Source organism: Onthophagus taurus, chromosome 8 (assembly GCF_036711975.1).
Source record: "Onthophagus taurus isolate NC chromosome 8, IU_Otau_3.0, whole genome shotgun sequence".
NCBI classification, from domain to species: Eukaryota; Metazoa; Arthropoda; class Insecta; order Coleoptera; family Scarabaeidae; genus Onthophagus; species Onthophagus taurus.
Genome location: NC_091973.1, coordinates 20685326 through 20702988, shown reverse-complemented (window position 1 = coordinate 20702988; position 17663 = coordinate 20685326). Strand labels below are relative to the sequence as shown.

The 17663-nt window shown below is 29.5% G+C and overlaps 2 protein-coding genes and 1 long non-coding RNA gene across 3 annotated transcripts; 1 reads left to right on the top strand and 2 right to left on the bottom strand.

The window, feature by feature from the left end:
• Positions 1 to 1681: 1681 nt before the first annotated feature.
• LOC139431418 (uncharacterized) lies at positions 1682 to 2123 on the bottom strand. The gene is made up of 2 exons (XR_011641519.1): positions 1959 to 2123; positions 1682 to 1810 (listed from the first exon to the last, which is right to left on the bottom strand). It is a non-coding gene; the product is annotated as an uncharacterized lncRNA (long non-coding RNA).
• A 7-nt stretch (positions 2124 to 2130) lies between these two features.
• Positions 2131 to 3752, bottom strand: LOC139431417 (uncharacterized). Its single transcript, XM_071199076.1, has 2 exons — positions 2294 to 3752; positions 2131 to 2190 (listed from the first exon to the last, which is right to left on the bottom strand). Exons 1-2 carry the CDS (start codon positions 3730 to 3732, stop codon positions 2181 to 2183), a joined length of 1449 nt encoding a protein of 482 aa, XP_071055177.1. The 5' UTR covers positions 3733 to 3752; the 3' UTR covers positions 2131 to 2180.
• Positions 3753 to 3816: 64 nt separating this feature from the next.
• On the top strand, positions 3817 to 5617 carry LOC139431177 (uncharacterized). The gene is made up of 2 exons (XM_071198817.1): positions 3817 to 5310; positions 5414 to 5617. The coding sequence occupies exons 1-2, from the start codon at positions 3872 to 3874 to the stop codon at positions 5421 to 5423; spliced, it is 1449 nt and encodes a 482-aa protein (XP_071054918.1). The 5' UTR covers positions 3817 to 3871; the 3' UTR covers positions 5424 to 5617.
• Positions 5618 to 17663: the final 12046 nt, after the last annotated feature.

The window sequence follows — 17663 nt, the reverse complement described above, 5'->3', positions numbered from 1 at the left end:
TCGCGAGACCTCGGCTATCCCAGTAAAGAAGGGGAGGTTCAATTTATATGGCGCCACGTAATTCAACCCGCGACACACACTAATTACGAAGTGACGATAAAAAAATAAAAGAATTGGTAAGAAGAAATAAACACAATACAACAGAAATATATATAGAATCAGAATAATAAGAATCATAAAACAATCTGAATTAACGTATAACAAAATTCTTTATTAAAAAAATATATAGTAATAATATCCACAGGATTTCCTTTGTAATAATAAATTCAAAAAAAAATAATATTGACAATATATAAAAAAAATAGATATCTTTATTATGGGCAAAGATTTTGAATAGAATAAAAAAAAAATTATTATTGATCTGAACTTAAATTCGTTACGCTTTCGTATGAACAAGCTTGCCCTAGAACCGTTTATATTTTCGCGCAAAACAAATAATAAAAAAAAAAAAATAACCCAATGAAAAGAATACTTTCACAAACTGAGTTAACGGTGAAAGAAAATTTTAAAAAAAATGAAATAGACTTTCGTCAGGTAAGTAATTTTTTTTTTTTTTTTTTTTTAACTAAAAGCTCTCAGGCTTCTCAGAAAGATTACAATCTTATATACTATATCTCTGACCTCAGAATCGCTAACTTGACCGATGACTTCAATGATGATAATGTTTCCAGCAACGTTCTTTGATACAGATTTCCAACTCTTCCTGATTTCAGGACCAATAAAGGACTAGATTCCAAAGTCAACAAGGCACCAATATCAAGGCTTCCAAAAAGGGAAAAGAGCTTCTTTTAAGAAATAAAACAAAAATTCTCCAAATCGAAAATGCTCCAAATCAAGAATTAAATGATTCAAAGCAAAAGTAAATGCTCAAAATAAAATGCTCCAAAATAACAGGCCTCAGAACGTCGATTCCTTAGTATCAGACAAAAATGTTGAATTTCTTGAGAAATATTAGCAAATCCGCAAAGTCCGCCAAACAAGCATTAAAAATTCTAATACCATTAACTACAGCACGCTATGATTAATCCCCAAAATCAGGAAAAATAATTTGGTACGACCCCAACACTTAAATTCCAAAATGTCGTCCCCAAACTAAAATTTACAAAACGTCTGAACCCCTCAAAATCTGATACGTAAAAGAGAAAGAATCTTAGAGTAGATTCTTATTAGAGCCACATAAATCCCCAGATCTAATACAAAAAAAAACTGGTTATTCGCAATAACGTCAATCGTAAAAATTGAAATTTCCCCAACCCCGAACTTGAATAGTTCCACTATTAAAAATTTAATCAAAAGAATTCAAAATTAATATGTAAGGATTTACTAAAGTTTGCAATTTATGCGAGGTATTTTATCTAAGGAACCTTTAATTTCATGCAAATTGAAAGTATTGGATAATTTACATTTTATTATGAACACCAAATTTTCAAAGGATAAGTTAAATTTAATTTGAGAATTATAATTTATCTAATAATTTATCTGAAATAAATTATTATTACTTAATGGAATGACTTCATGAATTTTGCAGGTGGGCTAAATCCTTTAATGAAAAGGTATTAAAACAATTTTATAATTTGTATTATTTTCATTGTAGATTTTATTTTAAAATGTTTAAATATATTATTTAAATTGAGTTGATTGGTAAATTGTATTATTTTATAAATTATAATATATTAATTGATTAAAGAGGATTGGTTATTCTTTAATGATTAAAATCCAAATACATGAAATTCCTCTTGATTTTGTATTTATTTTATTGTTAAGTCATTTAACGTTTCGAACTATTTACATAGTTCATCATCAGAAATCACTATAAAAAAGAAATTTAAAAAGCAACGTCGACGAAATTATCTCCTTTATGGAAATCGTTAAAACAAATTGAACGTACAACGCATAGATTATTACAAAAACAGAAAACAAAAAGAAAAACAAAAAGGAAAACAAAAACAAAAATGTACCTTTGTCGAGTATCCCTATTGATTAATTTATCAATTCTATCGGTAAATTGTGTATATTTCCATGATCTTACATTTTATAAATTTTTCAAATTACAAAACATTTCAACGTGTTCGTATGGACTTAGCGACTATAAGAAGGAATATCGTGACGGAACCAGTTTTTCTTTAACATTGTGTTCTACGGAAATCAATACAATTCAATTCAAATTACAAATTTAAAATTTACCAATATCTAAAATTACAATTAATTAGTAACTAATCATATATCTAATTTGTTTATTATGCCTGCATAATAACTACCTATATTTCCTGAATCTGATTTAAAATTAACTGACCTGTTAATGTTTTTGGTGATATAGATAGCTTCAATATTCTTTCTGTTGAATGTATCTCCTTCAGTGGTCAACACTTTAGGCGTATCAAAGTTAAATTTATGACGATTCTTGATTGCATGTTGGCAAAGGGCTGTTTTATTAATAATTTTGTGTTGATTAGTATCGTATTTATGCTGTTTTATACGATTATGTAATTGTTGTTTACTTTCACCTATATACACCTTATTACAGTTATTACATTCTAATTGGTATATGGTATTAATTCTGTCCGTCTTATCTATTTTGTCTTTCATATTACTCAAAATATTGGTTAATTTATTATTGTTATATTGTGCTAATTTGATTTCTTGAAATTCATATTTCTTAAAAATAGCTTTAATTTTATTGGTTATTGTCGGGATATATTTGATTTTATAGAATTTACTTATTTTATCTCTATCTGCAACACTCCGTACGTCTAATTCATTCGAATCATTCTGATATAAAGTTTCCGTATGTGGTAAGTAATCTGTGATCTTTGTTTGAGTTTGGGTTACACCCTTATTCTTGTTGTCAATACTTGCATTATTATGTTTGCTTGGTCTCATTTTTGCAATAATCTGATCTCCATTTAAGTTTGATCTTTGTTCAACATTAGCAATATTGCTCTGTTGTGTGTTTATAGGTATTGATTGTTTGACTTTATTATAATTATTGTACCAAATATTATTAATTAATGTTCTTGGGTATGCATTTTCTAAAAGGATATTATATATTTTGGTCTTTATTTCTTTCATGTATATATCATCAGTTAAAATAATAGCTCGACGGATTAAATTATTAATAGTATTTATTATCTGAGTTCTTGGATGATTACTTAAATAATGAAGAGTTCTATTGCTACTGATGTCTTTTTTATACCAAGATGTGTATATCTTATTGTGTTCTTTATTTATTGTAATATTCATATCCAAATATGCTATTTGTTCATTGTGTAACGTTTCGACTGTAAATTGTAAGCGTGGGTTGTATTCATTAAATTTGACCAAAAGTTGTTTATATTGATTTTTAGGTAGAATGATTAGCAAATCATCTATGTATTTTGTAATTAAGAAAGGTTTAATGAAAGTGTCGTTTAATTGTGTGTCAAGTAACGAGTTCATCACTATGCCACTCAGATTTACGCTTAAGTTGGAGCCCATAGGAAGTCCATATATTTGTTTATAAAAAGTGTTATTAAATTTAAAATAGCTGTTATGTGTACAAAGCTTTATTCCATCTAAAAATATTTTTTTGTCTTTTATGCAAGTAAAGTTTTCAATTTTATTCCAATTTTCATCTATGATTTTAAGCATGAGTTTTAACGGAATATTTGTAAAAAGGGACTTCGCATCAAAGCTTACTATGTCAATATCTTCATAGTTTTCAATCTCCAATTCATCGAGACGCTTCTTAAGCATAAAGGCATTTTTAACGTCGTAATGATTTTCATCATTTAAATTATTCAGAGATTTATATATTTATATATATTCTATATTTTTAAATAAATCTCTGAATAATTTAAATGATGAAAATCATTACGACGTTAAAAATGCCTTTATGCTTAAGAAGCGTCTCGATGAATTGGAGATTGAAAACTATGAAGATATTGACATAGTAAGCTTTGATGCGAAGTCCCTTTTTACAAATATTCCGTTAAAACTCATGCTTAAAATCATAGATGAAAATTGGAATAAAATTGAAAACTTTACTTGCATAAAAGACAAAAAAATATTTTTAGATGGAATAAAGCTTTGTACACATAACAGCTATTTTAAATTTAATAACACTTTTTATAAACAAATATATGGACTTCCTATGGGCTCCAACTTAAGCGTAAATCTGAGTGGCATAGTGATGAACTCGTTACTTGACACACAATTAAACGACACTTTCATTAAACCTTTCTTAATTACAAAATACATAGATGATTTGCTAATCATTCTACCTAAAAATCAATATAAACAACTTTTGGTCAAATTTAATGAATACAACCCACGCTTACAATTTACAGTCGAAACGTTACACAATGAACAAATAGCATATTTGGATATGAATATTACAATAAATAAAGAACACAATAAGATATACACATCTTGGTATAAAAAAGACATCAGTAGCAATAGAACTCTTCATTATTTAAGTAATCATCCAAGAACTCAGATAATAAATACTATTAATAATTTAATCCGTCGAGCTATTATTTTAACTGATGATATATACATGAAAGAAATAAAGACCAAAATATATAATATCCTTTTAGAAAATGCATACCCAAGAACATTAATTAATAATATTTGGTACAATAATTATAATAAAGTCAAACAATCAATACCTATAAACACACAACAGAGCAATATTGCTAATGTTGAACAAAGATCAAACTTAAATGGAGATCAGATTATTGCAAAAATGAGACCAAGCAAACATAATAATGCAAGTATTGACAACAAGAATAAGGGTGTAACCCAAACTCAAACAAAGATCACAGATTACTTACCACATACGGAAACTTTATATCAGAATGATTCGAATGAATTAGACGTACGGAGTGTTGCAGATAGAGATAAAATAAGTAAATTCTATAAAATCAAATATATCCCGACAATAACCAATAAAATTAAAGCTATTTTTAAGAAATATGAATTTCAAGAAATCAAATTAGCACAATATAACAATAATAAATTAACCAATATTTTGAGTAATATGAAAGACAAAATAGATAAGACGGACAGAATTAATACCATATACCAATTAGAATGTAATAACTGTAATAAGGTGTATATAGGTGAAAGTAAACAACAATTACATAATCGTATAAAACAGCATAAATACGATACTAATCAACACAAAATTATTAATAAAACAGCCCTTTGCCAACATGCAATCAAGAATCGTCATAAATTTAACTTTGATACGCCTAAAGTGTTGACCACTGAAGGAGATACATTCAACAGAAAGAATATTGAAGCTATCTATATCACCAAAAACATTAACAGGTCAGTTAATTTTAAATCAGATTCAGGAAATATAGGTAGTTATTATGCAGGCATAATAAACAAATTAGATATATGATTAGTTACTAATTAATTGTAATTTTAGATATTGGTAAATTTTAAATTTGTAATTTGAATTGAATTGTATTGATTTCCGTAGAACACATTGTTAAAGAAAAACTGGTTCCGTCACGATATTCCTTCTTATAGTCGCTAAGTCCATACGAACACGTTGAAATGTTTTGTAATTTGAAAAATTTATAAAATGTAAGATCATGGAAATATACACAATTTACCGATAGAATTGATAAATTAAGAGGATAACCTATTAGCGAAAACAACGAATACCATTTTATTCAGCCATCGTTTAAAATTTTTGTATGTTTGTTACATCAAAATTTCTATTTTTTTATATAGTTTTTAGTGATGCATTTAGTTTTTTCAAAAAATGTCGCGTAACGTTTCTAAAATCACGTTTTAAAAAATTTTTAAAAACGGAATGCATCACCAGGTAGTGAAATGTAAAGTAAATCATATTTAAAGAGTTCAATTTTTTTATTAAATGCAGCAAATTTAAATAAAATGGGTTTAAAACGTTTAGTCGGTTTTGATTGCTTTCGGAGTATAAATACGGCAACATTGCAAATATTGCTCCGTCCCAAACATTGCCCGAGACATAGTGGAGCTCGGTATTCTCGGTAACCGAGACGTCGGCGTAGTGTCTCCCAAGAAAAACAAACCTGAAGCGATTAATATTTTCGGATAGATCAAAAAATGTTTATATCACTAATTTAAATTTAAACATTTAATTTACGTAGAATGCAAAACAATGTTTAAGTGTGGCAATAAATTTTTAATAATGAGAATATTTGCACAATTATCTGATGATTTAATATTAGATTATTTATTAAAATAAATACAAAATAAAAATGTAAAGAATATCACCAAAAGTATATTTTAAAATAAATAATCAACATAAATAATAAAAAAATATATAACTCATAAAAAACTCAAAATTTTCTTAATAAACAATTTTTGCATTTTTTCAAAAATTTCTGATATAAGGGTACTAAAATTTTACATCATCGTAAAGAGAAAAACAATCTCTATCAAATGAGCCTAACAAAAGGGTACATTGCCATTTAAAAAAATTTAAGTGTTATTCGTTGCTCATTTGTTTTCTGAAATATAAACAATTGAATGCTATCCTATTAAAATATATAATGGCAAATAAAATATTAAACAACTTTTGTATAAAATGTTTTTTTATAAAGTCAACATTTACCGAGATATATACTATATTCCATAAATAATGGGCACCTGTATAAAAATATATGGTGGATCTGTAAATGATGGCACATTTTCAACCACATATACTGCTAGAGCAAAAATTATGACAACTAGTGTAGACATTTTTAATCTTTAAATACAGGGTGATTTATTAGCTCACCATTAAACTTTGACATATGATAGCTGATCCAATTATCAAAGAACATATGTCCTATTTCAATTATTTACGAAATTATAACACTTTAAAGTTTTCTGCAGCGAATTTATTAATAGTTAGTAAAATCAAACATTCAACAAAAACAAACTGGTCATTGTAATATGTCAGTTTGCTGTAAGGTTTAATTATTACATACAAGAAGAAACTCAAAATATACGCTTATAGCACTGAAGAGTATGCTGATATAATTTTCGTGTATGGTTTTTGCAATAGAAATGCTCGACAATCAGTACCAGAATGTCAAGAAAGATTTCTACAGCGTCATTTGCCATATTATTCAGTTTTTAGCGATTCTTTCAGAAGACTTCGAGAAACAGGTAATCCTATTCGACCGCATGTAGTTAATGTAGAGGACGAAGAAGCTGTAATTAATGCTGTCATTGATAATCCTTATATCAGCACTCGAAGTATAGCACACAACATACATGTAAGTCAAAATTTTGCATGGCGCGTATTAAACCGCCAAGTCCTTCATCCGTATCGTAAACAGAACGTACAAGCTCTACAGCCAGGAGATTATCAGCAACAATTAGCATTTTGTGAATGGTTATTGCAGTCACATGCCCAAAATAATGACTTCATTTCAAATGTTCTCTGGACAGATGAATGATGTTTTACACGAGATGGTATAAATAATTACCATAATGAACATATCTGTTCAATACAAAATCCTCATGCGATTAGACTAAGAAAATTTCAACAACGTTTCAGCATCAACGTTTGGGGTGGAATATTTAACAACAATTTACTAGGTTTGCATGTACTTGATGGACGTTTGAACGCTGTAAATTACAGATTTTTTTGAACAATACACTTTTTGATTTACTTGAAGATATACCTCTTAATGTAATTCAAAATATGTGATACCAGCACAATGGTGCCCACCACATCGCGGAAGCGTAGTTGTCGAGTGGTTAAATCAATATTTTCCAAACAAGTGGATTAGTAATAATGGTCCATTTGCTTGGCCACTTAGATCCCCCGACCTTAATCCATTGGATTTCTACTTATGGGGTCATAAGAAACAAATTGTGTATCAAGTGGAAATTAACACACGGAACAGTTATTAAATAGAATACAAATGGCTGCTACTGAAACAAGAAATCAACCAGACATTTTAATTCGGCTGAAGAACTCTTTAACTCGCCATTGTGAATGTATTCCTCCTTCAGAAGGAGACTATTTTGAACAATATTTGTAATATTTATGTGTTTTAACAAAAATGTAGCAGTTAATTATGATATAAAAATTAAAACTTTAAAGCGTTACGTTAACATTTTTTTTTGTAATTGGTTTAGCTATCATATGACAAAGTTTGATGGTGAGCTGATAAATCACCCTGTATAAATCAATAAATGGCTAAGGTATAGATTACCTTCAATAATTTCAATGATTTGTCATATACAAATAAAATTTGGTATACTGTGCAATTTTATAATGAGGAAACTGATAAGATCTGCATCCACCAACATCCCTTTTCGAGAAAATATATAATTTTAACTAACAATCGATAATAATGAAATACTAGTAATAGCAGCTATGTTCCAAAAAGCGGCCCCGACTCGTATTCAAATGCATTCAACTAACGATAAGAATAAAATCAACGTCGCTGATTGTCGGGGAATTACCCGACAATCGAACAGTCCTAGTCGCCATCGGCCTGGCGCGCCAGCCCGGCCAGCCCGATCGAGTACACATGGAGCGGTGTTGCCGCATTAGGCGTGTTCACGAGCGAATCTCGTTTCGAATTTTTCGCCAGCTAGGTAGGCCTCTTAATCAATAGGGATACTCGACAAAGGTACATTTTTGTTTTTGTTTTCCTTTTTGTTTTTCTTTTTGTTTTCTGTTTTTGTAATAATCTATGCGTTGTACGTTCAATTTGTTTTAACGATTTCCATAAAGGAGATAATTTCGTCGACGTTGCTTTTTAAATTTCTTTTTTATAGTGATTTCTGATGATGAACTATGTAAATAGTTCGAAACGTTAAATGACTTAACAATAAAATAAATACAAAATCAAGAGGAATTTCATGTATTTGGATTTTAATCATTAAATGTATTATTTTAGAAATATTGCGAAATAGAAATAGTAGAATATATTAGAAATAGTGCAATATATGAGGCTGGGAGTTAAAAATGAAACGGAAGTACAGATGTTGGCATCGGTGATGCATAAATATGTTTTTGATTTAAGTGTTGATGGGGATGAGCAATTCCCCCAAATTGAAAGTCGTCGAAAAAATCTCAAGAGACAACCACCACCATCATCATCATCAACAACATCACAAAAAGGAATGGTTGCAATCAATTTGAATGATGTTGATGATGATGATGATGATCGAGAAGAAAAAGAAGAAGAGCAAGACAGTATTAAAAAGAGAAAAGTCACGTTTCCAGATGATGATGATGACTTTCAAGCTTGTTGTAAGAAAATAGTGGTAGATGAGGACGAACAATGTAAAATGAAAAATTTTTAAAAAAATAGATATAGTTAATAAAAATCATAATAAAACAAAAAAGTTTTTTATTGTATAAACCGATTATATAATTCTTTCATTAGAATTGCGTCGATTGTCCAGTAACTCTTCCTCTAACGATCCGATTACGCATCGAACATAAACAGCAATATCTCATACATTGACCTTGTAACTACAAAAAAAAAATGTCTTGATCGGTAATATGCTTAGCGAGCCGGGTAGGTATTCCAATTCAATCCATGACAATTACATCTTAACCATTCGAAATCAGTGTAAGCGTCGCTTTTATCGGTTGGAACACCGATACTTTTTCGGATTCTTCAAACCGAAACCCATGGGGTTAAGTAAATTTCAAAAGCAATACTATATCAATTAAAGATGTTATGAAAGCAATGGAAAGTATTTTTAAAGAATGCAAACGTACTAAAAAATTTTCAAACGGATCATGAACAAAGTATCGGTGTTACAACCGATAAAAGCGGTTGGCCGGATGAAACAGATCAATTAAAACAGACCTGTTTGATAGTAGATACCTGTTTCGGTTTAAATGATCGACTTCTGTTCAAATTATACTGATAAAAAGCGGTAGGTCCGATAAAAACTGATCGGTTTCAGATCGAATTATATCGTCAGCAGATGGAACCGATAGGTAAAGATGTTATGAAAGCAATGGAAAGTATTTTTAAAGAATGCAAACGTACAAAAAATCTTCAAACAGATCATAATTGTTAAAAATGAAAGAATAAATAAAACACAATAAAAAAGGAGATTTATTTATTCCCTTTATAGCTTTAAATTCGTCGCCCAAAACTGTTCCCCAAAAATCTTCCGCTTTGAATCAGTCCAAATTTCGTACACCAATTCCTTTTCAACTTTTATCGATATAACACAAGAGTTTTGTAAAGTTTTTTAAAATAGTTTTAATTGTTAATTAAGTAGTAAAGTGCAATGCACCTCGCCGGCGGAAGTGTCAAGTGACATAGCGGCTGCAATAATGCTGACCAATCGAATAATTGACCTAAATGAAATGCTATTGTATAATTAATATTAAGGAAGTAAAAAAATAATACAAATTATAAAATTTTTTTTGTGACGCTTGAATACGCGGGCGCAGGAACATAGGAATATTTCGGAAATAATACAATTTAACAATCAACCCAATTTAAAAAATATATTATACATTTTAAAATAAAAAAAATACAATGTAAATAATATATCTCCATATTTCGTGCACTAGTTTTTTATTGTGATGGAACAACTAAAAATTAAATTGAATTAATTATGTTTGATATTCATATGTGTAAATTACTTACATGTCGCACAATAAAGTTCACCCCAGGTGGCTATAATTATAGATCCACCTGGGGCATCTGTGATTGTGATGATGTGACCGGCATCCGTGTTCAGAATGTCATCCATCTCTTCTTTGTCCACTAATACTATAACCCCCTGTAAATTTAAAAGAATGATGTATTATTAGTGGCTGCAATTCGAAAATAGAAATCGTTAAAATATTACTTACATCGTCTAACTGCATTAACATGCATACCGAAAATATAAAGTCAATAATTTCATCACTGAATGAAGGCATGTTGTTTAAAACTAACTTAAAATACATTTCTCATCTTTATATATTAGACTAGCGACATAAAGTATCGGATTCAGTTTATCACATGAAGAAAAAATCCTAGAAACAATATGTATTATTGCCGTATAAATTGTAAATTAAACAGTTTTTGTTATTAGAATAGTGAGAAAGCAAAAAACTAAATCTGAATTTATTACGGGAAAAATTTTGCAGAAATAATATGTATTACTGTTACATAAATTGAAAACCAATGTCTTTTGATACGAGAAAAAGTTTGAAGAAATAATATGTATTGCTGTTACATAAATTGTAAATCAATGTCTTTTGAATTTCAACAAAATATTATCCCATCCGCTATCGATATAATTTAATTATAATTTAACTTTAATTATAATTTAACACCGGTAGCAGTAACTCTAAAGTATTCCGTCTACTAACGATATAATTCGATTAGAAACTGATCAGTTTTTATCGGTTCCATCTGCTAACGATATAATTCGATCTGAAACCGATCAGTTTTTATCGGACCAACCGCTTTTTATCAGTATAATTTGAACAGAAGTCGATCATATAAACCGAACATTACCCTCTAAAGATGCTTTTATGAATAAGCTGAGCTTCGATGATATAAGTGAAGATGTATACAATCTCCTCCGTGACGTCATCCGCCCAATGTAAAAGGATAGGGAGGGGTGTCAACCAAAGGCTTGGAGGAAAAAATAGGTTGGTAGCTAGAAGGACTTTTTAAAAAAGTAGCAGTCTACCTTGTCGGTAGTGGTTTAGTTCCACTACCAGCCACTAGGTGGCGCGTTACCTTTTTTTCTTTTTAAAAAAGATAAGTCAACCTTTTTTTTAAAAAGTCACCAGATCTAGTTACTTTTCCAATACCAACCTTTTTTTTTTCTCACCAGCCGTAGGTTGGTATCCTTCCCTATCCTTTTACATTGGATTGATGACGTCGCGGTGGTGCAATTTCCGGTCTAGAATCGGCGTTTCTATACTACTTATGCAAAAAACTAATAAACCGATATTTAATTGTGGGGTATCGTTGGATTCGTATTGTTTTATTCTTTTGGAAGGTACCATAATATACTGGGTGTTCCATTTAAAAAGCAAAGTTGATCCACTTTCCGGAATAACTAAAAGTGACAACAAAATTTTCCATAAGAAAATATTTGTGCAGATAAAGTATAGAAACTGACGTGTTTTTGTTCATATTGATATCTCAATCCGTTCAGAAGTTAAAGGGGGGGGGGTTACTTTACGCTAGCACTGTATGTATATATTTATATATGTGACCTCGGATGCGGAAGGGACCTATTGTGTCAAAAATTTCGATTTTCATTTTTGACGTAATTCTTGGATAAAAAAATATGCTCTCCAAGAATTACGTCAAAAATGAAAATCGAAATTTTTGACACAATAGGTTCCTTTTCGCATCCGTGACCTGGGATATATATATATAATCGAATTTTTATTACAATAAATTAGTACGAATGAACGTTCTACTCGAATTACTTTACCACCTTCCCAAAATAGATAATTAATTAATTACCTGTAAAATTAAAAGGAGGAGCCAGAAACTTTTAATAAATATAACAGGGAGAAATAAAGTAATTGAACTGTATTTGAAAAGAAATATTTATTACAAAATACAGAAAATACTTGTTTTTTTTTAATAAAATTAATTTTTTCTTCTAGCAGCAATAATTTTTTTTTAACCTCCATTTTTATTTTATGAAGTTCTTCTTGTTTCATTTTTAAGATATGCATCTCTTCCTCATGTTTCATTTTCAAGGAATGAAATTCTTTATCTTGCATTAGTTTTAAATCATGTTGTTGTGATTCATTTTGTTTTGATGCCTCTAGTTTGGCTAGCCTACAGTTAAGTTCTTTTTGGAGGGCTGTGATTCTGGTAAACTTAGGTGTTTCCTCGTTGTCTGTAAATTACAAAACAATTACATACAAGGCATTCTAACTATCGTCTAACAAGGTCTCAAACGTCCTTAACAAAACTTACAAGTTGTCGCTTCTGCTTCTAATTCAATATCGTGATGTTCTACATGTTTTGTTGGTATGAGCGTGTCATCTCTCAATTCATAATTTTCACTATTTCCCATAGCAGCAAGCGCAACAGTATCGCTATCTATGGTGTCCCTAATTTCTATGTTAACATTTTCTAAAACGTCATCTATTACATCTTCTGTTGGAGCTTTATAGGGTCCGCCACCAGTGAACATCCTTTCTCGTTTTTCCCTGGCCAATTCTTCTTTTCTTTTACTTTATTGATTTATCCAGCACATTTTGAGCTTATCAACAGTCCTCTAAATAAAAACAATTAAGATATGTTGATTGACTTGAACAGAAAACAATACTTACGGGTACACCTTTTGTGCGTGTATTAAATTCTTTAGTTAAAGCTTCCCAGGTTCTTTTTTTTTGTAAAAAATTGACAGCATCAGTTTGTTTGTTTTCTATGACGTCTTTGTATTGATTGTCTAGCTCTTTTAATAGCGATATTTCGTCAGTACTCATATACCGGCTGGCTGGCGTACTACTACACATTTTTAATAAATTAACACACACTACTAACAAATAACTACTAATAATAGAACAAAACGTAAATATAATTAAAAAAAAATTAAAACCAAACGCAACCAAATAAATTTATAAATACCTGCACCATAAAAAACTAAACACAAAAGAAATCCCAATATAATAAAATAATAAACAATAACACCTACAGTAACTACTATAATATATAATAAAATAAATTAAAAAAGTACAGTACTAAACACTAAAAATTTATAAAAATAATACTAAACACTAAAAATTAATAAAATAAAAAATAACAATACCTACTCTACAAATAGAAAAAATAACGCTAATGAACACTTATTACAACAAAACCAGAAACACTATCGAAAGACTACAGAAATAAAGTGAAGTTGCGACATAATTTTAGGAACATCCGTTTTTATTTTTTTTTGCCTTTGATATATTTTTCTCCAACTTTTTCTTAATAACATTATTTTTGTGGTGTCTTTTATGTTTGAGTACTTACTTGCAATGTTGAGGAGTATTTTTGTATCAATAATATTAATACCCGATATACAGAATAAAAACAAATATATAAATAAATAAATTGTGAAGGATAGAATCTTTGGTTTCTTATCTGTTTTATTAAATATGTGTTCCTACATATTATTCTAATACCATGAGGTGTTAAATTTTAACGAAAGAACATGATGTAGAATCGTCTCTGAATGCGGCCCTAAGCTGTGGATGATCTTATTGGTAACTATAATTAAATAAAAGATTAATAAAAATAATACCCAATTAACAATGTTATTGGGTATTAGCAATGTTAATATATAACAATAATATATTTGTTGTTTGGGAGGATACCACGAAACCCTCTATTCATGGTTTCGTTAAGAAAGTCATTTTCGTCAGAAGTTTCGATGGGAACTTCGTTGTGAAAAGTGAATAAATAAAAAAAAATATTTATAATCAGAGTTTAGAACCTGTGAATAAAAAGAATTACACACACAAGAAAGATTGATTTATTTAGGATGGCTGGGAGCTTAGCAGAACATGGAAGATGGTGGTGAACACGAAGACCTCCTCCCGCGTCACGCCGGACGCGACGCAATTAGTTAATAATTAGCTTGTAATTAGCGTTAATTGATTATTAATCAATTTTCCGAACAATATATAAATATTGTTCCCGATTTTCGATTACACTTCGAACCAGTTTCTGAAGAAGGTTGCAACATGGCATCCGAAACGGCAAACCATTTCTTAAAAGACGCACGGCATGATACAAAGAATTACATTAACTATATTAATACCTGCATAAAAGAGAACATAATTCGGTCTTTCGCTAATGTTAAATGCGGCAATCTTAAAACTGAAACTAAGGATTTTATAACAAATAAGATACTAAGAAAGGAGAAGCGAGATCATTTCAGAAAACTTAACGGAAACTACGAGATGCTTAACAACATACATAGAAAATTAAGAGAACACTATCATTTTCTCGAGATAGAATAAATCGTTTCTACATCACATGCACACGCTAAAACCATAAAAGAAGACTACTTGAGAAAAGAGAGGCGAAATCCGGACAACCTAAGATAAAATAGAACATGTAACATAGACCCTGAATCTAATATATCTAAACCAGATGTTACTCAATATAAAAACCTTACTGATATTAACTTCAGTAAAGAAGAATTAAATTTTCTCAACAAAGGTTACAAATTTGCATTACCTTCAAGGATCGACTTACCACTGAGCGCTATAGAATTTGATGTTGCTATCACAGGAACTTCAGAAAAGAAAACCATTAAAAATGAATTAATTACCCTCTTACAAAGATCAGAGAAGAAAATGAATAAAATACATGAAAATCGGGCTTCGAACACACTTTATTGGAAGACCATAAGATCTATAAAGAATAAACTTAAAGAAAACAACGTAATATTTGTAAAGGCAGACAAAGGTGCCGGAATAGTAATTATTGATAAAGACTCTTACATTCAAAAAACTGTAGATTTCATACATAACAACAATTACATCAAGCTGACTAAAAACCCAATTAACAACATCATTAGGAAAACGAAAGAAATAATAAATCACTGCAAAGAAACACTACTCTACTACACTCCCAAGTTGAACAATTCCAATAATTATTTTTCCAATAGTTACTTCACACGTATGAAACCTGAAATCCCTAGACTATATTCACTGCCAAAAATTCATAAAGAGCCCCTACTTCAAAGTTGGCTAATTTCATGTTTAACATTTTCAAGCTAATCGACTTCCAGCCTAGTTTTTCCATTTCCAATTCACTCCAATTCATTGGTAATACCAAGAATATTGACCTTAATAATAAAATCTTTATCTCCTTTAATGTCACAAATCTATATTCAAATATCCCCATAGAATATACTCTTCTACTTGCATCACATATTTTTCAAAAATTCAGTAACAACAATACTATTGTGAATCACCTAAGCACAATTTTGAGACACATTGTTACACAGAACTACTGCCTTTTTGATAATAATTATTACAAGATTACCGAAGGCCTGCCCATGGGTATATCACTATCAGGGCTTCTATCTGAAATATTCCTGGACCACTTTGAAAATACTTTTATTATTAATGAATGTAATCCTTTTAAACAATACATAACTACTTGGGTTAGGTATGTTGACGATGTTTTTTCTATATATGGGATGGAGATCTCCTTTTACTGGAGCTCTTCCATAACTATATTAATCAGCTACACCCTAATCTCAATTTCACTTTGGAAAGGGAAAAAAACAAAACACTTAACTTTCTCGACTTACAACTTAAGAATATAAATAATAAGATCTGTTTTGATATCTTTCGAAAACCGACTAATGTCAATACTACAATTCCATATGACTCCTCTCATCCTTTATCCCATAAATTGGCGAACATCCGTTTTTTATTCAATAGAGCCCTCAACTACCCACTTTCAGAAGAAGATAGAACAAAACAATTTACCTACATTTATAAACTTGCCATGGTTAATAACTTTCCAAATAAAATTATTAATAAACTCCTATATAAAATAAAACTTCAGAAAGATCCATTATACTTAAAATGTACAGAACTTAAGATTTACAAACCTATGCCTTTCAATAATATTACATTACAATCCAAAAATATTTTTTCTAAGTATAATATATCATTGGCTTTTTCCAATAATAATTCTATTCTGAAATTACTCTCAAATTGTCATATGGAGAAGATAGACACTCTTGACAAATGCGGTTTTTATTCTATAGAATGTTCTAACTGTGATGGAATATACATAGGACAAACAGGAAGAAGATTAGGCATACGAATACAAGAACACAAGAATAAATGTAATTCAAATGTCTACAGACATCACTCTGACACTGGACACATAATAAATTACAATAATGTTAAAATCATTCATCAATGTAGTAAAGGCCCAAAAATGGACTTAGAACAATATGAAATTTATAAATTCAAGAGAAAAAAAGAATACACATTATTGAATGATCAAATCGACATTAAATATAACCCTTTATTTAAATATTTAAAAGATTCTCCTATATAGTGTGATGCGAATTTTGTTATTTATTGGTTATATTTTTATTATCTGTAATTTTTCTTAAAAATTCATATCTTTTTTCGTTTAGGTTCTTGTATCCGGTTTTATTTTCTGTTTCATAGTCGTTTTTCTCGTGCTCATGTCAAGTTTTGTTTCGTGCGTTTCGTTCTTTTTAAAGTGTTTTAAAATATTTTATCTATACAATTTTATTTATACACTGTGTTTTTAACTTTGATTGTTCACAATAACATACATCATTATTGATTGATATACTTCAATATGTATTCTTTTCATAATTTTTGTTTTAATGACGTCGTGGGTTTCTTTTTAACTATTTGACAGTAAGTTTATGATTGTAATACTTTTATTATGTTTTTCATTATATTTCATTGATCATAATGTAATTACTTTTACGTAGATTCGGCTGATGATGGGCTAAGCTCGAAAGCGGTTCCGAATAAATTGATATTATGCAAGTAAGAAGTTCTTTATATAGTTTAAATTTTAAAATATAAAAAGTTCATCTTATTGTCTTTTTCTTATTTTTTTTTTGGGCCTGCTAATTTGGATATTCCGTTAAAAAGCAAAATTTGATCGTTCCATCCAAAGACGGTGGCTGTCGATTCTAATTTATTGTGGTGCCCTAAGCGAACCAGATAAATCCGG

What these genes read in the sequence shown, in the direction of transcription:
- LOC139431417 (XM_071199076.1), bottom strand. Translation starts at nt 3,732, where the DNA reads ATGCTTAAGAAGCGTCTCGATGAATTGGAGATTGAAAACTATGAAGAT.
- LOC139431177 (XM_071198817.1), top strand. Translation starts at nt 3,872, where the DNA reads ATGCTTAAGAAGCGTCTCGATGAATTGGAGATTGAAAACTATGAAGAT.